Source organism: Toxotes jaculatrix, chromosome 1 (genome assembly GCF_017976425.1).
Source record: "Toxotes jaculatrix isolate fToxJac2 chromosome 1, fToxJac2.pri, whole genome shotgun sequence".
Lineage (NCBI taxonomy): Eukaryota > Metazoa > Chordata > Actinopteri > Toxotidae > Toxotes > Toxotes jaculatrix.
Window position 1 is genome coordinate 19,679,177 of NC_054394.1, and position 21,813 is coordinate 19,700,989.

The following is a 21,813-nucleotide window of genomic DNA, read 5'->3' on the forward strand; positions in this document are numbered from 1 at the left end:
GGGCTATGGGGTTCTTTCACCCTCTCCATACTTACCTATTTTCCTCTTGTCTATATTACATTCTGTCTTGACCAAAGCGAAGGCAAGATGACACCTGTATTCGAGTAAATTAAGAAATTTTCTCTTTCCACATTCACTTAATTTGAAAGAGCAAATATCACAGATGTAACAGGATTATACTGAATTTTGAAGATCTTGAGGATAAGTCAAATTATAAAACATTACCACAAGACCTCTATAGTGACAAAATACACAAACAATGGCAAATGTACTATTTATAAAATGTTACAAATCTTAATGATTGATAATGATGAGCGCAATGGGAATGTCACTAGCATTAGCTCTAGAATTGTTCAGTGTTTAATACTAATCCCAGTGATATCTGATATCTGATATGATACATTTACACCTACAAAACCAAGAGGGCTATCACAGGAGTCTGTCCCATTCAACTGGATCAATGGCAAATGTACTATTTATAAAATGTTACAAATCTTAATGATTGATAATGATGAGCGCAATGGGAATGTCACTAGCATTAGCTCTAGAATTGTTCAGTGTTTAATACTAATCCCAGTGATATCTGATATCTGATATGATACATTTACACCTACAAAACCAAGAGGGCTATCACAGGAGTCTGTCCCATTCAACTGGATCAATGGCAAATGTACTATTTATAAAATGTTACAAATCTTAATGATTGATAATGATGAGCGCAATGGGAATGTCACTAGCATTAGCTCTAGAATTGTTCAGTGTTTAATACTAATCCCAGTGATATCTGATATCTGATATGATACATTTACACCTACAAAACCAAGAGGGCTATCACAGGAGTCTGTCCCATTCAACTGGGTCAAGACCTTAATGGCCCTTTATTTAATCTTAATTTCTTATTCTCTCTCTGCACATGCGAGGGCCAGCTGGGACATAGATTGATCCAGCTACACTACATACATACTGTATATTTTCAAATGACCAGTGGTTAAACTTCAAATTTCAGTAAGTGTCTGCAGTCCTTTCATTGCAGTATATTGAAAAGAAATGTTTGAAATATACAAAAGCTGCAAATGCACATGATCTTCTATATAAAACACTCGCTAAAGGCAACATCAGTCACAAAGGTTTCAAAGCATACCACAGCTCTGGAGAGGAATGGGCTGCTTCATTAGAAAAAAAAAAAGACGGATATACAGAGAGATCCTTTTTTCACAAGTAGAATGACTGTCCAGATTACACATATTGTAAGGGATAAATGGGGCGTTGGTAAGAGTGACAAGCCCCTTTGTGATGTGTTTACTAAACCCTGGAGTGAGTTTCAGACATTCACTTACTATAAAAAAAAATTGTGATTTTGGTGAGGATGAAAATTATGTGAATCATAGGCTACAACTTCATAGTCACCAGATCTCAACCCTAGTGAACAGTTATGAGAAAGTTTGGACTGGCGCGTTGGACTGCACTCTCCATCACAATGTATTTTGGAAGGACTGTGTTCATCCCTCCAATAGAGACCAAGGAGCTTTGAAGCGGTTCACAGTGGTCTGACGCCTTACTAGGACTCTTTATGTTTCATGTTCTTATTCTAATTTGTTTACACATCTATATGCCTCCATGCTATGTGTTATATACCTTAACCTTACTGGTTCATTTGACGACATTAAGCCAAAACAGCCCCCTTGTGGTTGTTATGTCACAATCTTCTCTCTGATTAAAGCAATTCTTTGTGTGTTTGCAATGTACACATGATGCAAATGGATATTTTGGAGTTTTACGTATTCTGATATTGTTTCAGCGTTGATCAAACTTCTGGAGTGATCACTGAATCAGTACTTGTCAATAATGTTCAGACCACATAAATTTTCTGTATCTAGTTTGGCTCTCAAAGGCTCAAATAAATCTGAAATCCAGTATTTCAGAACGTCCATGCAATTGTTTTCTAAGATGCGAGTGGTCTTATTGATGACATACCAGTTGTGGTCATTCTGTGAATAATGATGGGACTGTACATGGATTTTTTAAAATCCTGTCCGTCACAGGTTGACTGCAGCATTAAATCTCACTGACACATGGCTCAGTACATAAGATTCAGGTCTGTGCAGCATTGTGAAGAAAGATTCTCTACCCCATCTGGCTCAATGACAGATTTTATTTTAGCACCAAAAGCTAGACACAGGGCAAAAGACACTGATATGGAAGAAAACGGAAAAAAAAGAAAAAAAAACCTGCATGATCTGGATGTACACTTGGATTTGCAATGAGATGGGAAGTGGGTATTTCAATACTCAGTGATTATCATAATTCATTTCTGTGGTTTAAAGCTCCTATATAAAGACCACAATCATTTCTAAGACTGTCTCCCTCCTGACCTGGCATTTTACATTGAGCTGGTGGTGAACACCCCATGATAAATATTAATACTCCAGTACTAAGCCACGATAAGAAAAGACATTCTTGGTCACATCTGGGTGAAAAATCCAATTTTGCAAATTTGGGCCAACAGTCATCTTCAGTTTAAAATAAGAGAATTAAATATTCCTCTTTACATATATACACAGCTGTGCTGTGAACATGTATTCACTTATAAACATATAAAAATACTTGTCAACTAGTTTGATAAGAAAATAATGTATAAAAGTAGAGTAGAAACATTTAATCAAGTCCATTACTTCCATCATCTGATTTTCTTGTTGTTTATATTACAAGATGATGATATGAAAAACAAACTGCAGTACTTCATTTATATGCCCGAACAGAAGTACAGAAGTGGGAAGGGAAGGCAGAACAGTATTTTGTGTCTGTGGTGATGCTAGCTCCACAGGTGGCAGGTCCGGTGAGTTCATGTCCCATTGGAGACGGGTTGATTTTTTTACGACATACATCTCAGTGCTTCCACTTGTCCTGGTTTTCCAACTGGCAAACCATCAGGGGGAAAAAAAGTTGTGGGACAGAATAATTCAAGGACACAAAACAAATACATTGCCACTGTGTTACTGGAATGATATAACAGTAATGTGATTTATATTGTTGACTAAATGTTCGACAGAAATGATGCATCACATTGGAATGATCTGAACTAAACTGAGCTCTGAAAGCTTCTTGATTTGCAACAAATGAATCTGTTGACATTACTTGTCTGAAGTTGAATATAGAGCATACAGTGTTCAGTGTTTTGATCTGAAACCGTGTTAGTTTTCAAAGCTACACAATGTGCTACCAATAATTCTGTCTCTACTGCTTAGAAATCTGAAACGTGTGACGTCCAATTTTGACTGAACTGCCACCTGCGAGGAAAGAAATTCAGACAAATTTGCTACTTTCGATACACTAAGGAGATGGCATAGGATAAGAACCCTTCATTCTATAAGACTTAAAAAAAAAATCAGATACAGTAGACACTCCATGTTTGGCAATTGAGATGCAAGCAGAAACCACAGACGAAGTAAAGAATCCACTGCAGAATGCCAGAAAGTTCTATCATTGTAGCTTTAAGGGCTGTCTAGGTATTATATTTATATACATACTTATATATTCACTTTCATATATGTAAAACCAAACTCAACCTCACACACTGTACTGTGGTGATTTAATAGGTCATTAGAAATACACTTTGAAAATCACAACAAATGTCACTTATGTACAGTAGCAGATTAGCACATGGGAGTAAGGATGGATATGGCACAACATACACAAAGCTTCATAAGATAATCTCTCTGCTCTGATCAGACACTGGAAACTAAAGAAAGTCATTAACATTCTGGATATATAATTTTCATTCAATCTCGGTAGCAAGTACAAACGTCACTACAAGGCAAGAGAAGTCCTTCAGAGTACAAAACATTAATTTGTCAGGCTGATTTAGAAGGCAATGTTTAGTGTTGGGACTCTCTCATGTGAATTAGATTACTGCTGAAGGTAGAGTGGTGTTAAAATTTGGCATTGTCAGTTGTCCATAGTGATGTCCTGGGGACAGCAGTTTCTGGTCAAAAGTATCTCAGAAAAGGCTGTCAGAAGTCATGCACGTGGAGAAGGCAGCGGTCAGTCATCCACTTAGGATGTGATGTCAGGCAGAGTGGGTGGGTGGATGGGGGGGGGGGGGGGGGGGTGGTAGAGAGTAGCTGCATGAGTTACAGTGATAAGGCTGACTCAGACGATCACACAATGGCAGCCGCTCTTGTCTTTCTCTTTTCTTGTAGGTTCTGGCGACGGTGGACATTCCTGTTCTTGGAATTTCCTGGGAGTTGGGAGAGAGCAAAGCTATCAGGACACACTGGACTGTGCACATGTGCGATAACTCTTTTTCTTTTTTTGAAACAATTTTCAAAATTCCCTTTCTTCATTGTTGCTTTTTAAAAAGCTCTGAAACCACAAGAGTTTTTAAAATTTAAAACATTGCTGGTTGTTTCTCTGAGATCTCTGTCTGCGTTGTTTTATCTGAGCTCTTCTCACTGGTGTGAAGTGGGCGGGGCACATACTTCCATACACCAGAATTTAGAAATATTAGTAAATTCTGATACATGGAAGTATGACAGTTGTGTGGTTGTTCACTCATGCTGCCAGGTGACAGATTAAATCTGATCAAACTACATCAACACAGTCTTGATGAAGCAGATTAGCTGAGGTTTTTGAGTGTTAAACTCATTCTAAATAATAACTAAACATTCAAAACTTAAAGTGTGATTGTTACTTATTTAGTCATGATTTTTTAAAATTATGTTCGGGAGGCATTTCATGCCTGTATTGGCTAGCTGACAGTAGAGAGATGAGAGCAAAAGGGAAAACACGGAATGGCATGCAACAAAGGTCCATGGCTGGAAGTGAACCAGCAGCAGTGCAATTCATGGTCGGTGACTTAAACCCTAGGGCAGCAAAGCACCACCTGGGCATGTGTTAAGAATATTTAATGTTACAGCAACATGTGCAACATGTACAAAACTGAATTCTGCATTTAGCATAATTATCACAGGAAAACCTGAATGTTCATGTTTTTAACCACTGTTATATCTCAGTCAGTGAAAGATCACACACGAGGACAATAATAAATTGTAAATGGTGCTTTTATAAACCACCTACCTGATTACTCTAACCAGCTCGTGGAAAGCTTGGTCTACGTTCATACGGATTTTGGCTGAAGCCTCCATATATGTGACCTTCAGCTGTCTGGCCAGCTGCTGGCCCTCTTCCTGGGTTACCTGAGGCAAAACGGAAGAAGAGAATAATGACGGGCTGAAATTTGAATGTCAGCTGAGCTCTAGCACATGTAAAAGCATTTTCCACAATCTCTCAAAACAAACCGTGTGTTTATGAAACACTGGTATCATGTTCTGGCAGGTACAGATGAAACAGTTCAGTGAAAAGTTTTATGACATAGAATACACTGTTTTTGCACATCTGTAATTTAATACGTGAAACAGTGGCTGAAATAAGAACATGTGGAGGCATTTGTTGGCATGCAGACGACAGACTGACTAGTTGGAGGTATAACTGATATTACTGAAAATAACAATATTAGTGTTTTGCTTCATCTGAGTTGTATATTTTCTTTTTAAACATCATCTATGAATAGATTTTAATTAGTATTCTACCTGAATGTTTCTAAAGTGTTGACTGGCTTTAATGTATTAATCTATACAGATGTAATTTTAAGCAATCAGTGTTCATCATGTTATGTTTTGTGTATTTTATGTCAGGCATGAGCTAACTGGGATCTTTTAAATAAATAAATAAACAAACTGTTTGATACCCTATACCATAGTCTATAGATTGGCAGTTAAAATTTCCAGAATTGTCATGATCTCGCGACCCCTTTTGTTGTACACAGTTTGTCCTTCTCTAGTTATAATCAGTCTAAATAAGTTATCCTTGATATTCAAACATTTCTGTTGAATGTTTATAGTGTTGACTAATGATCCCAGCAGGAACAAAGCCTAATAAACCAAAATAAGAAATAAACAAATTATTTGTGCAGGCACAGAGCTTTAGTATTTACTGCAATACTGCTGTAAAACTAACTGAGCGCTACAAACCATTAGTGTGTATGACTTCGTATGTAGAATTCAGTATGCGCTGCATAGAACACGTCAGACTTTCACATCCAAGTGAAAGTGACCCTTAATAACACTGAAAGAAGAACTTTGTGACTTTCCAATTTAGCTCCTTTTCTCAGCTACGAATCATTTTCAAAGAATTTCAAATTTTACATTTATATTCAAATTTTCCAACACTGCTTCTTCTCTCATTTTAATTTCTGTCCACTTGTTCAAAAAGTGTCCTCTGACCAGGCTTTTCTCCTGAGCCTTCACATTATCATCCACTATTTTTTTCCAACCCCGTGGAGAGCTCCTTCCTTTTCATTACACAGTGCAATGAGGGACAGTAATGTTCATCAACACCAAAAATGAACTAGTTTTCGTACACGTGTAACATTTTTAATTGCATTTCATGTTGTAATTTCTCAAGTGTAAACTCAGTACACACTTAAATTAGTGTGTAGAAGGCATCTGGGACACAGCTGAAATCTGCCTCCACCCTCTCTGTGACACAGCTGCGCATATAATCTGGGATTGAATAATGCAAAAAGGAATTAGGTCCAAAGCCAGGCAATACATGGTAAGATAACAAATGTTAGGAAAATGTAAAATACTGGCCAATTTTGAATATGCTAGTAGACATACTGAAATGCTAAAAACTGATTTCAGCAGATAAAACCCACTGATAGTAATTAGCTGTATGAGACTGTAAGGTTCCTTTTCACCATGAGGGGGTGGTGTGGATTCATTGGAGGAAGTGACAAGCGACTATATACCAACAGCCAGAAAATTCATCATTTCATCACACTCCCTTTTCTCTCCATTCATCCTCCCCTCCTGACACCACAATTTCTGCAGTCTCTCTTTTTTCTTTTACTCACATCCTGTTGTATCTTAGCAGCTAGCTGCAGCTGCAACGCTTGCTTCCACTTTCAAGTATGCAAATGTGAACCCTCCAGACTGGTTGATATTATCTCTTCAGATGATCGAGTAGGGCATGTGTTTGTCAGTCAGTGGATTTGTCATACTTACTTGTCTCTGTAGTTCCAGATCTGCTTTGTTTCCTACAAGGATCATAGGGAATTCATCTCTGTCTTTGACTCGGAGAATTTGTCTTTGGAATTTGTAGATTTCTTCAAAGCTGCAAAACATAAAACATGGTGTTATCTACTGTTTTCTTAACAAGCAGGTTAATGTTTTCTTTTTCTTTAGGTGTGGATGCATACATTCACCTAAAAAGTGTCACACTCCCAAGCAATGTAGCTAAATAACTCCCCCCTCCCGCCCAACCACACAAACACACCCATCACCCAGACGTCGGGGTCATCACCACTGTGGATCAGACTGAAGGGCTGAACATGTCAGCAAAGAGGAAAAAGTCAGCCACACTATCAGAGGAACATAAAATGTGTTTCTCTGAGTCTGTGCTCGGTGCACTGACCTGACTGTTACACAAATGCCATGTGCATTTTTTTTCAACCAAATAGCAAAAAAAAAAAAAAAAACTGTCAATCTGAGGGGGGGAAAAAAAAAGCAGAGTGAGACCACAAGCCCAGGACGGCATTCCAGCCATGGGCCCACAGACAGCTTGGTGAGCACATAGTAAATCTGGAAAGACTTGACTAATATAAATGGAGGAAGGAAAGACTGTTTACAACATAAACATTGAGAGGGGGCTGTGGGTGGGGGCAGGGGAATGCAGCTCACTGCACTGCTGGGCAGGGACACAAAGACAGGGAGGATGGGGTGTGACGGACTGACTACAAGAAAAATACAATACAGTGCAACGTGAAAAATATCTTCAAGGTGACTTAAGCCTTGATACTATAAGTAAAATGGGTTTTTAAGTTTTCTCCTTTTATTTCCCCTTAAAGTTATAATCTTTAAGATTTTCATGAGCTCAAGCCCCATTTTTGACATTATTTATAGTCTGTGATCCTCATTCAATGTATTTACATGAAGTGAATGTCTTTCTATATAGAAGGATTCACTGGAAAACAATGCAAGCATGAAATCCGACATAATTTTATCTCATTGATAACAGCCTCACTCTTCACTCTCTTTATTAAAGAGACTTTAGTCTGCCTGGCTGTGCTATAAACAGATTGACAAGTTGCTCCTCTGCTGTATTTCTGACAAGCTAAAATATGTACTATAAAACCACACTTTCTGAAAGCACAGTTAAATTGGGTGCTGCAAAATAAACCAGGGCTAAAATCTTTTGGATTTCAGTTTATAATCTTTCAGTTCTTAGCTTTAAATAAATTCTGTACCGTTTGACAGTATCATATATTTTGTATTGGCTTGTTTCACTTCTTTATGGATGATGTTTACAAATGTTTACAACCCCAAGATTATTTTATATGATTGTGCCAAAATATCATATGGAAATATTCCAGAAATAAATTCCTTGTTGAGCACCTCAAGTTTTACACACCACGAAAGAATTCTCTATACTAGCCCACATACTATTGCTTCAGTAGCATATGGGTTTTAAATAAGAGAGATAAGGTACACGGAGAAGTGAATGCAAGAGAACAGGATGAGGGAGGAAGTGTTGAGAACAAAAGAAAATGACAACACGAACAACAGCAAAAGGGTCCGGAAGCACAAGCGGCAACAAGTGAGAGTATCAATATAAGATTTATGGTTTTGGCAGAGTGAGAGGCAGAGGAGGGGAGAAAGAGAGAGCGTAATTGTGAACAATAAACAGAGATGTGCTAACAGGAAAAAAAGAGAGAGGAAGACAGAGGAGGGACCGTGTAGCGGTGAGTTTGCACATGACGAGAACTGTCACTCACCTTCCTCTGTCAGTGACTGAGAAGACGAGCAGGAAGCCCTCCCCTGTCCTCATGTATTGTTCTCTCATGGCTCCAAACTCTTCCTGTCCAGCCGTGTCGAGGACTAGAGAGCGTGCACACACAAGTTGACACAAACACACGCACACACACACACACACACACAAAGAATAACTTGCAGCAAAACAGACTTTTGCGATTAGTTCTTCAAGTACAATATCATGCAATAGAAACATGCAAATGTGCCCACATGTGTGTCTTTGTGTGTGTATATTTACTCTGGTCATGTTTGTTCAGCAAAGTGCACTTACTGTCGAGCCTGGCCGCCCTTTCGTCAATCACACACTGCTTGGTATAGGAGTCTTCAATAGTGGGGTCATAGTCAGTGACAAAGTACGACTGCAGGAGAGAAAGAACAGGACAAGAGAGAGCGAAGAGACAGTGAGTACGTCTGGGGTCTGTGATTTATGTCAGGTTGAGACGCAAGCTGTGTCTTTCTATGACACATTAACTGTGCACAGTGTTCTGCATGCTGCAGCAAGTAAACAAGAAACTCACATGCTTTATTGTTTTATGCCAACAGGAAATGAAGCAATATGTGCGCCGCGCAAAGGAAATCAAACTGCGACTTCAGAGCAACACTTTGTTATTGTTGTGATAGTTTGTTTTCTGGGGTGTTCCTGGAGCTGTTTCATTACCATCCACTTTTCAAATTTTTTTGCAGCAGTGAGCAGCTTTTCCATTTCCTTTGTGCACTGCATGGTAGGAGAATAGTGTCCATCAACAGAACACTCAAAGATCTTTAAGTTTTTAGTCTGATTTCCAGGGTGGAAACACAACTGTATATACTGAAATACTGCTTAGAATGAGTATACACTATGGATTTGAGAGATGAGACACAGTGGCTGAAATCAGCTGGCTTCAGAATGGATGGATATTAGAACAAACAGCCACTCTGTCCTTGTGTTTTTGGTTAAAACAGCACAGACAGTCTTACTGACCTCTACCATTACAACTGTCCTGCAGACAGGAGGTAAACACACTGCCTGCAGACACTTGAACAAGAAGCGTGAAGTAAATACTCCCTCACACCAACAACCATTGCTTAGGTTTAGAGCAGTGGGCTGGTTTTCATGCTAATAACACATTTACAAGACGTTTCCTCAGTTGCAGCAGTCACACCGCTCGCTCCTGAAGGCTTTGATTCTTTCATTCTGGGGCCAATATCTGGTCTCCTAGTAACCTAAACTGGAAGGGTGGGGCCGGGGGGAGGAGGAGGAATCATGCATTTTTTACATTTTTCCCATGTTTTGTAGTTCTCGCTCTCCTCGGGGACTAGTTAAGTGGTGACAGCTGAGGGGAGTGCTCGGGGAATGTCAAACCAACACCCTAAAACACAGGGCGATCACGAGAACATAAAATCCAGACAAGATTCCCCGTTGTTCTAACAACGGGCCAAATTAAACTTTTACACTTACAGTCATGTTGTTTGTGTGTGAAAGTGTGTGTTGCCTCACACAAAGAAATAGGCTGTGTACTGTTTATTTGCTGCTATTTGCCAGCTGAAGGAGACAAGAGAGGGATTGCACTACGTGTACTAAATGTGACATCTCTGACACTTCGGGTTATATATAGACCGCCGATACAGAAAAAAAAAAAAAGAAGCAGGTGAATCACTTCCTTAATTCCGATTAGAGCCTTACTGATACATCAGCATGGCCAGTGTTATTGACAGACACAGGTTACAGATCCATGTATGTCGATATTGGCTTTTATTTTGGCTGAGAAGTCATTGTAGCACTGAAACAACAAAGACATGTCTCCATTTAAAGCCTCAACTAATTAATTCAATTTTCTTGTTTTATTTGACCAACAGTCCAAAATCCAAAACTATTCAGTTTATGGCAAAGAAAAAAAATTATCAGATTAAAAGAGTGTCAAGTGTTAATGTCACTCACTGATATATCATCTGTCATCAGATTTTTTTTTTTACAGTCAAACACCAATCAGTAATGGCCTCAAAAATCCATTGGTAGTTGAGTGCTACTTGATGTGTGAATGTGTATGATTGTAATTTGTTTATCTCTTGCATCCTCTGCATGCACATTCTTTATCTCACCTACAGCTGTTGCAGGAGATGCAGGTAATCTCTCCCTCTCACTCTCCTGTCGCTCTGCAGCATGCAAGTATGCTGCCCTATGTCACATCCACTCACCACTGTTTAATAATTCATCAGTATTACTGTGTATCCTAGAGCGTGCTTCACTGCACTGCCCTGCCAGTATGCCTTCAGATGACCAGACAGAGACAGAAAGAGAAAGCGAGAGGGGGGAAAAAAAAAAAAGCTGCTTGTGTTTCTTGTCCCTCCCACCACCAGTCTCCCAGCCATGGCTTCAGCACGTGACCTCAGCTTCCCGTCAACCTCTTATTCCTATTCTGTCAACCCCGGGCAGCCGCATTGAGCACCACACTCCTCTGGCTATTCCTCACCTCCCTCCATATGAATGGGTAGCATAGCTACTGCACTCTTTTCTGGCTGAGATGATTCTCCCAGAGCCGTTTCCTGTGATAGATGAGGCTGTTCTGCAGTGCCAGCAGCACCAGAGCCAGCACTAACAGGGGGCTGTAGTTCTGCCTGGCAAGGCTTCAGCTGGGCAGCGAAAGAGCGATGGGCTAGGTGAGGGAAGTGCAACATGACTCAGGAGGACTACCGATAACTATGTGACATAATCCAGTCTGAGTCACGTCCAGTAATTTGACCTATAAATCCTTATATTGGTCCGTGACTTCATCTGATGTAACAAGCTCCTAAAACAGAATGAATGAGTCGACTAGAGCCAAGGTTTTGTGGAGCAACAGCAGCCGCAATTTACCATCCACTACCTGCAGCGAGGGCTGGGCAAAACTCGAAACGAATCAAGTCTCAGAAACTGTTCTAAAAGTTAAGATTAAATGCTTTGTTTGGGTTTTTTTCTAAACATTTACTTTCATCATTGCCCGATTTAACCCATAACTTTACATGTTCCTGTACTGTTCCTCTGTCAAGCTGGCATTAAACACTACTGTGTTTGAGAAGGTTGGCTTTTTTTTAAAATGCACCAAAAAAGGGTTTTGTGAAAAAAACTTATATATTACTCTACATTTTTATTATGTTTACTGATTTATTAATTGTTTAGCCTCTAAAATGACAAAAAAGAGGAAAAAATGCCCATGAAAATTTCACAGAGCCCAATGTAACATCGTCATGTCTTGTTTTGTTCCAGCAAAACAAAGATATTTAATTTATGATGAACAGAAAAATCTCACACTTGAGAAGTTGCTACCAGAGAATATTTAACACCTTTGATCGGAAAATGACAATTACGTTATTATTAAAGTAGTTGCAGATTATTTTTCATAATGTTATTTATTGTTGTGGTATTGACATCAAACCTCAAGTAGGGCATTGACATAGGCATGGAAGGTTTTCAGATGATATCTGATCTACTGGCAGCTGAGATGAGCTGTGACATCATTGTGTTTAATGCTATCTGCCAGACTATTTCACAGGTACGTACTGAGGAGGCAGAAGAATTCCAAGACAAATTTCCATGAAAACATTTGGCAGCTGTCATGAGGAGACAGCTGACAGTCACAGTGGGGTCAGCAGCTCAATTCTTAATGTGCCAGTGTAGTTTGGACTGTACAACTTGTAAACACACACACACACACACACACACACACACACACACACACACACACACACACACACACACACACACACACATGAAATAGCCAACTACACTACAAGTTACTCAGGCATTTACAACAGAAGTGCTCTGCAGCAACTTCAAAAAGCTGTGGAAAATTACTATTTAAAACAGAGTCAACGTGCTGTATGCCAACTTGTACTTTGCATGGAGCAAGGAATGAAGCTAAAAAAGCCAAGAACAACTGAAGCTTCACTTAGGCAATCATTAGACCAGTGCTGACATGACCACCAGTGTGGGTGTGTGCATTTGTGAGCTGTAAAACCAGGATTATTAACATCCATGGATTTTTGCCTCTGTTCAGCAGTATTCAGGTTGAAGTTTATTTAAAGCTGATTATCAGACCAAGGTGTCTCAAGTTTACAAGACAAAAGATAATCAGTGCAGCAGGTATTGAACTTAAACTGACAGATCCTTAAAAACACAGTGAGAACCAAACAAAACAATGAGAGTAAAATCCAAAAACTTGCAGAAAAAACGCTGCAGTACAGTTTGGATGTTGGTGGCAAGGTGGGTCAGGCCACACTCAGCCCCGGTCAGCTCTGCAGGAAGGAAACTCCACCTCTGCAGCAAGGCAGCTGGCCCGGCCGAGCCCTCGGGTGGTGGTGATGTCACAGACGGCATGTTCCTCTACCCCGCCTACCTACCAAAGTCCAAACCTGTCACTCAGTTCCCCTCCAGCATTCCAGCTATACATCCCAGCCCTCCACCCACACGCAAAGCACATGCATGCACGCTCACACCAGGAAAACATTAGAGGCCTGTCCTCACCATGAATACTCAGACAGTGGATGATTCTCAGCTGCAGCACAGCTTTTCATGCAGAAAATTACCACACAAAGAAGAAAGTCTAAGAAAGAGTCAAGAAACAGGGACTGCAACTAATGATCTTGTCATTACTGTCTTGATTATTATTTTCGATGAATCAGTTAATCACTGATAAAATACTTTCCCAAAGTGTCATCAAATTGGTTATTTTGTCTGAGCAACAGTCCAGTACCCAAGCAAAATCAGTTTACAACGATGATAGAGGAAAGCAGCAAAACGTCACATCTGAGAAGATGGAACCGGAAGAATAAACGACAAACGCCTTAAATATCAAATGATCCAGTTTGTTGTTGTTAAATATCTTGTGGGTCAACTAACTGGAAAATATCTCAAGCAATTACGCCACGCCTTGTAAAAAAAACAAAACAAAAACAAACCTTTACCATCAGTGATGCAATTAAACATCACTTGAACTAACGCGTATTAACTAACCACAAAGATAACATCAAGTGTAGGTGTTTATGCTTTTGAAACCGCCTCACTATTCGATGTAAGTATCAAATGTCGTAAGTGGTCCTGCTCGTGGAGTTTCAGAATTTGAATTCATACATACATTTATTTCAAGCAACTGCTCATGTTTCTTTTTAGCCGTCTGCTCTTCAGCCGAGACGTTGAGCAATAAATCCAGTCTCTTACAACTGCTGGTTGCCAGCCTCAAGGAAAGCAAGAATGGGTGATATGTGTAGGCGTGTAATCAACATCATGCTTGCACTATGCACCCACTTCCTCTCCACACAAACAGCTTTACGAATACTAAATATAGATCCTTTTCCATCTCTGTCAGTTATCCTACTTGTTTGGTTAGAGCTGCCTTTTTAAGTGTTAACGCAGATATAACTGAGATTTCAGGCGATTAACAAAGACAGACTGCTCCTACACAGATGAAGTGAAACGATGTGCCTGCCTACTACACTGTCATAATGAGGGGGAATGCTGAGCTAAAACAAACAGTCATCAACATGGTGAGGAGTTAATTACCTTCTGCATATGGCCCAATGCCCAGTGAGAATTCACAGACCTTGACTTGAAAATCATCAGCCGTAGTTATTCTTTAATTAAAGAAAAATGTAGATTGAACGCCATTTAAATTGTGTTATTCTAGGAAAAATTCTGTCAGCATCTGCAGATTTAAAATATTCCCCAACCTCCTCATTCCCCGCACCGGCACACCACAACCAGCCTACCACAACATTTTCCTCTGCTAAAGCTGATTGCACTACAAGAGATATTGTCTTTCAGATTCGTGGAAGACCTCAAACGTAAAGAGCATTTTCACTCATCTTATGTCTGTGTATATACACATTTTTTGTGGACTAAACAAAAAATAGCTCTCGGTGGAAGAGTGGGTGTGAAAATGAGCTAAGCATGGTTTCATTCAGTTTGCAAAAATAAACTGAAGGTGAGCAACAGCAGTCTCATGCGCGTCCTCAGGACTCACGCTAGTGTTTGCGCAAGCTTAAATGAAAAATGGAAGAGGGAGTCATCGTGTTTGTCACCGCAAGACAACAATTTGAATGATGCAACTGAATCACTGCAGTACAATAATAGGACTCAGCTCTCACTGGCTTTTGATTTTGTCTGTCTAGGACTGAATGGGCATCTCTCCCACGCTACAAGACACGTGCCAACTGAATCAAATGTTTCATCTAATTTGGCAGGTGTCCAAGAAGCTCAACTGAATAACAGGCGTCAAGAATCCAGACTTCAATCTCAGACTAGACAAAATAAATAAATAAATAAATTTAATAAGATTATCCTTTACCAAGAGGAAATACATCTTCAGGGGTCAGAAGCAGCTTTGACTCTCTTACAGTGAGAATTGAACTAAAGCTACAGCAAACTGGTCTTTGCTCTTTTACTTCTGCTGACAGAGCAACACAAGCTGCTTCACAGACTTAGCACCAAGAAGCTGGATAGGGGTGGCCATCTCAGCGAGGGCAGGGTGGTGGGGGGGGTTGCCCTCAAGCTGACAGGTGAAACGTGCCGTTTGTAAGACTTGTTCAGTGGGCCAGAGCCAAGTGCAGCAATTTCAATTAAGGACACAAACCCCATGCCAGACAGTCTGGAGCCTGCCAAGTTGCACCCTCAGCTAGACAGCAGCAGAATGTGACAGGTAGTGATGAGCCATTCCTGATATAATCATGACATGACACAACCAACTCATAAATTGTACAAGTGCATAAATACATCAAAAATGTGTAATGGCATAAATATTCAAGCCTTTCTTGCTTTTCAAGGATTTCCTCACAAGTTAAACTGATATTGATGCTGCCAACAGATACTTACATACAGTAATGTAAACTACACTTTCTAAAACATTTCATTTTATTTTCTTGTATCTTTGTACTTGAACCTCACAGGGTAAATCTCAGTCTATCTGAAATCGACTGTAATCGGTGTCTGAGTCAAACTTTTCTTGATTGCCTAAGCATTATAAAAGAAAGAAGTGTAGCATGCACCGATCTAAGAAAAGTAAAATTTGACTCGAGGCGTCTGTGTATCACTTCCTGTCCTCAAACCCGCACAGGTTTAACCTTTGGAGAACCTCTGGGACTGGACTCTGAGCAGCTGTCAGTAATCAAATAGCCACCATAAGGGTTTAATGTTAAACAGATGGAAGTGAAGACCAGTTCCTCTACATCTTTACACTGTCTGCCCCCCCCACCTCCATCATCGCCTTTCTCCTCGTGCTTCACAGGATTTCACACAAGTGACACAGGAATTTGTGTGAGGAGCACTGTTTTGTTGGGTACTTAAGAGTGCTTGAAGTGAGAAATAGTGGAAAAAAAATAAGACAGAATGAAAGGTTTGAGGGGGAGGGAGACTGTAGCCTACATGGAGAGGGAGAGCAAGAGAAAAAGAGGGGGAGGGAAAGGCATTAACTTCCTGTGGAAACACCCACTTTTCCCATGAGCTCATACAAACCAGAAAGGTCACTTATTCAATACCTAATACACATGGAGAGAAAAAGAGCACACAATGTGTCCACTGCCTTAAAGGGCCACTGGGGAGCATTCTGCTAAAGCTGGGAACGCTTTAAGATAGTACACACTGCCTCAAAGAGTTGCATAAAAAAAAAAAAAAAAAAACCCAGAAAGTTTTGATTGTAATTTTCAAAAGTCTTAAACCACTGCTGCAAAGTTGAATGATCATATTGCATGCTCAACACCCACAGTAACAACACTTTTATTGAATGTTTACAGTTAAGAGAATGCAGTCTGGGCGTAGTACTGAACCCTGGCCTGTTGCCGAATTAAATGAACCCATGCACATCACTCCTACAAGCTCTCATCCTCCTAATGCCCAACAGATCAATAGCCTGTCACTTTAATCATTGCCCTATCCTTAAATGCCGGCAGACCAATGAAACTCTTCAAGTTAAAGGATAATTCACCATTTATTATTAGTTCTCTCAGTAATGTTCAAAATTTAATATTTGCAAATATTTATACATATTCAAAGTGTATATATTTTGGGCTACATGCAGTTCTATGTGGACCGTAAAGGTAAACTCTGTTAGACTGCATACCACTGCATTTGAAATTGCAGCTCATTTACTTCTTTAGCACATCTTGCATGTCACCAATCAATTAACCTATCTTCGTCATGCTAACCTCTGACTGTATATCATTTTGAAATTCACTGAGTGCACCTGGGTTTTGTTGCCTTTGAAAAGTATGTCCATCTTTGGATTGTTGGCCATCATCTTATTTGGTTATGGCAATATTTTTACCCTGTCACTTCATTGCTGAGATATAAGGTCACAGCCATTTCACTCAATACAATGTCGGAGTCCAGAAGGACTCAAACGGTCAGATCATCAAGTAGACTGTGAGCAAATAACCTGTTCTGACATTCCTTCAAATGTGAAAACAAAGCTGAAAGTAAAGCTACTGCCTGATATATCCACTGTAAATGCTGGGGCTGCAACATGTGATCTCAGTCATTATATTATTATTGCTTGAAAAGTGAAAATGACTAAAAGATCAAAACATTGCTGATTAATTTTATGAAATGTTTCAAAGGAACTGGAAGATTTTAACAAACCTATCTGATTTATTAACCATTTATTTTCACTTCCAAATATTAAATCTTCAGAATTTGGGCTAAACTGGTTGTTTGTTTGCAACCTTGTGTTGCTTGCCCCTCAGGACTCCGCTTTAGCAATGCTTTTATTGTAACAGATAGTAGTAATGGTCCAATTATTTATATTTTCATATATTTATATTCAAGTTCCCATTAATCAAGGATAATTAAATGGTATCTCGATGTATCAGAAGTATGGGGGTGTTTCACAGGAAAACCAAGTCACATACAGTATGTGCTGAATGTCCCAGCTAGCACTCAAGGCTGTAGAGATGGTGATAGCGCTCATGCAGAGAATAAAGGAGAGGATAAATGTCCCACCAAGCAGGCCAACTCCTGGCGCAGTCAACCCCCTGCTCTCCTCTAACCTCTCTGGCATTAAGACTTCAATCGCACTGCTAAATATCAATGTGTGCTGGACTCGGAACACTTTTGAACCCGCTCAAAGGCGCAGAATCAAAGAGGTGCCATTTAAAGTGTCTTTTTTTCCACCAGATCACTGGGCTCAAAGCCGCCTGTTTGCTCTGTAGTGGTCACACTACAAACTATATCTTTATCTCCATTTCATAAGTACATTTTGTTGAATTATAAAGTGGAGACCTGTGTAAATACTTTAGAAGCCCACAAACTGATTAAACAGAACAACACAAAGACGGAGAACTGTGTGAACCGCCCTTATTGTTCTAGCTGATCATGTGACATCACTAATGTTCCCCTTCCCTGCATTAAGCCTGCTCTAAGCCCAGCCATTGATGGGTTATCAATGCTGTTTTCTCTACGGCCCGTCCTTGTTTTGCTGGGAGAGACAGGAAATAAAGATTTATTTTGATAAGAGTTACTCTCTAAAAAGACATGGTGATTCCCCCTGACTGCATTTTGCTCTGGTGGGTCTTCATCAATGCCTGCTTTTGTGAAGGTGGCAAAACCTAGGGCCCATGTGACGCTGTATCAAAATCGGCACAATTTAAGTGAAATAAATGCAGAGGATAAATGAAGAAGAGCACTGATGATGGGTAATGTAGCCATGAAGTTCACGTAGACAGGGAGAAGAGCTTTAAATATAATCCAGATACAGTAAAAGACAAATAGCAACACCTACAGCTTCTAGCGTTGACCCAGAAAGCTCATGGTTATGCTAACATGAAAAACATTAAGAATATTGTGATACATTGAGAACCGAGCCTCGTTGTGACCCATCATCTCAGACAGCGTAGTCTTTGCATATGTTTTTGTTTAATTAGAGGCTTTATTCAGTTCTTCTTCCTCTGCGTGTCTTTGTGCAGAAATCGTACTGCACATGCTCACATCAACAAAGCATTATTGTGACGGCTCAGTGAGAGGACACCAGCTGCTGCAGTGGCTGTGTGGACAGAGAAACTACTGTGACTTTCAGAAACCCGTACAAAGTCACTCAGCGGAGTGTGGCTCCTAGTCTATAGTCAGTGGTTTTCGGGAAAACAGTATGACTGACCGAACAATGGGATCCTGATCAGCGTTGGAAAATAAAGAACAGTCACAGGATCCAGAGGGTTGGTTTACAAATTAAGATAAGAGACGATTAATCATTTATAACTAAAGAGAAAACTGTAAAAATGCCAATAACTGACATATTATTCCACAACAAATACATTTCTCCTGCTACCAACTTTAAAATGATTATTTTTTTCTCACCTCAAAAAAGATTTAACTGTATAGCACCTGCAAGGACTTTATTCACCTTCTTCACAGTCTCCTCTCCTTCTGGCACAACTGCTGAGTGTGTGTTTCTGCACCAGTGTACTCTGCTGCAGACTATAATTCTTAGCATGGGGGTGATATGTCAAAGGAAATGGGGCCACTCACTAGCATCATGTCAGATACACAGCAGCATTACTGTTATGTGCTTTTAGGCTAGCAGTCCTACAACACAGGCAGCAGAAATGCTATTACTTTAGCAGGTGACTCCTCATAAATTAGACCTAATGGAAACATCTTCTCTCTCTGATGGTCCTCCCCTCCAGCCCTGTCGACATCAAGCCCTTTTACATCAGTAGAGAAAATGATCACAATCAACCACTGTCTATGCCTCAGATACAATTTCTTTTCAGAAGGCAAATACAGATGGGTGAAAAATTACAAGGAAAAACCCTAATAAATGACAGGAGGGAAAAATCATATGCGAATGTGATTCATGTGAATCATATGCCTCTGAAGTCACCAGATCTCGACCCAACAGGCCGACGTGCTAAGGCCCGGTCACATCACCATTTAAATGGCAAAATCAATTTATTCCAAAGGGATCACATGGAGAAACCTGACCCGCAAATTTGCGCTGTTGCAAGTTGCTAACTGACAGTTAACAAGCTTATTAACTCTGAGAGGTTTTTTTCTCTCCCTTCAATAACAATGAATGGCTTACGATCCATAAAGCTGAATGTCAGGGGGAGTAAATATCACGGTACAGAGAAAAAAAGAAAGATGGTGGTGCTTGCATGTTCCCAGCGTACTAGCTACAGTAGCTTACCAATTAGCCCTTGCAAATATAGTCACTACATCACCGGGTTACTGGAAACAAATGTTTAGCAAAAACAAAACAAGCATGAATCTCACTGTGCCACTTCCTGGTGTGACTGGGCAAAGACTCCATGGTGCATTGAAGTGGTTCTGGGGGCATGCGATGAGCTAACACCTCATTAGAGAAAAGTGAGACTTTTCAAACCAAAAACAACTAGCCAGCTTGTCAGCGAGGTAAATGTCTTTTGTGTGGGGGAGTGTCTGGGCTCTGCATGCTTTAACAAACATCTAGGAGAGGCCTGGCAATGAGAGGACAATGTTTTGGTTAGACATACCAAACACACTTTTTAGGCAGCTGTTGACATGGTGTGCACTGGTGTGTGCCAATTTAAAATTCTACCTCGGGTCTGCCGACACCAACTGGCGCTGAGGACACAGAGTCACATACAGTTGCTGTACGTGTTAGATCAGTACAACAGTCACACAATAGCTGTGTCACTGACTCAACCAAACCCAAATATTCCTAAGTGTACCTACACATGTATCTGATGCGTACTGAGCAGCTTTTCTGATTATGATCTGTTATCATATCAGTGGGACAGAGACTCTAAAGCTCATTTTGACGAGGACACAAGTCACACTTGGCCATTGTCATCTGCACATTTGGACAGTGAGTTGTGCTGTACTGTCACCTGTTGAGGGGTTGTCTCATTCCATGCCTCACCTCCCCCTGATGGACAGCAGGTGTCCCACAGGCCTCTGGGCACTGTCTGCATGAGACGTGCCAAATGTCCACCAGCTGCCTGGCAGGCAGCTCAGGGCTCGGAATCAGCGACAAGCACAGACATATAAAAATAACCAATAATTGTGTTGTATCGGCTACGTTGCATGAAAAATGTCTCCTTCAAATGTGCTACACAACAAAGAGCAGTACTATTTTAAATTATATCATAAACAATGTTCAGAAAGACATAATCAACACTTTACACTATATATAAAATCTGCTCTAGAATCAGTGGTAAATATAGGCTTGTCAAATTAAAAGGTGTACATAAATTTGGAATGGAATTAGAAGGTGGTGTGAATTGGTTGCTAGAATAAGCAGCATGTCAGTTTCCCATAGAGTTGTTGTTATATGACTCTGAGATGTGAGACCTGATACTGTGGCCAGTTATTCTGAAACAGACAGATGTGTGTGCACAGAACAATAGCCAAAAACAACGCAGAGGAACCCACTGCCCTCTCTGTCTGTCTGACTATATGAAGGGCAGTGACCGGAAAACAAGTGGGGATATCGCAGGTTCTCCAAGTTCACAAGTACACATAAACTGATTTTTTTTTTTTTTTGCAAGTGATATTTAGCTCTCAGTGGCTTTACACAGTTATGTAACATTGTTTATAAAATTGAAAAGAAGCATGTGAAAATCTGTTGAGATTAGGTGCAAAGGTGAGGTGGTTTCCAGAAAACAGCAACTGAAACTTTTTTTTTTTTTTTGTATTTACACAGGAGACAAGATGCACACGAGTATTGACTTTTTGTAGATTTTTAAAATATATATTTTATATATTAAAATAAATCATAAAGATCAGCTATTTAAGATAAATTCAAAGAGTTAAAAAATGATTGGAGACAATGAAGAAAATAAAATCCTACCAACAACATGATGCCTCCTAAAAAAACATATTTAAACAAACCCAACTCCAATTAACTAACACCAATAAAATACGATCTGAAAATAAATAAAATAAAGATAGAGTTATAATCACACAGGAAAGAATCATTACATACAAGCTTTATGTCATCAATGAATGGCCACCTGAAATCCT

General features: G+C 39.9%; 1 protein-coding gene across 1 annotated transcript in view; it reads right to left on the reverse strand.

The window, feature by feature from the left end:
* Positions 1-2,134: 2,134 nt before the first annotated feature.
* rras2 (RAS related 2) overlaps positions 2,135-21,813 on the reverse strand; it is a 29,622-nt gene continuing 9,943 nt past the window's right edge. Inside the window, exons 2-6 of the mRNA XM_041032174.1 lie at positions 9,142-9,229; positions 8,834-8,936; positions 7,065-7,173; positions 5,077-5,195; positions 2,135-4,237 (exon numbers count right to left, since the gene is read on the reverse strand). Of these exons, the coding sequence (XP_040888108.1) occupies positions 4,150-4,237; positions 5,077-5,195; positions 7,065-7,173; positions 8,834-8,936; positions 9,142-9,229 (507 nt within the window). The 3' untranslated portion in view covers positions 2,135-4,149. The remainder of the gene's footprint in view (positions 4,238-5,076; positions 5,196-7,064; positions 7,174-8,833; positions 8,937-9,141; positions 9,230-21,813) is intronic.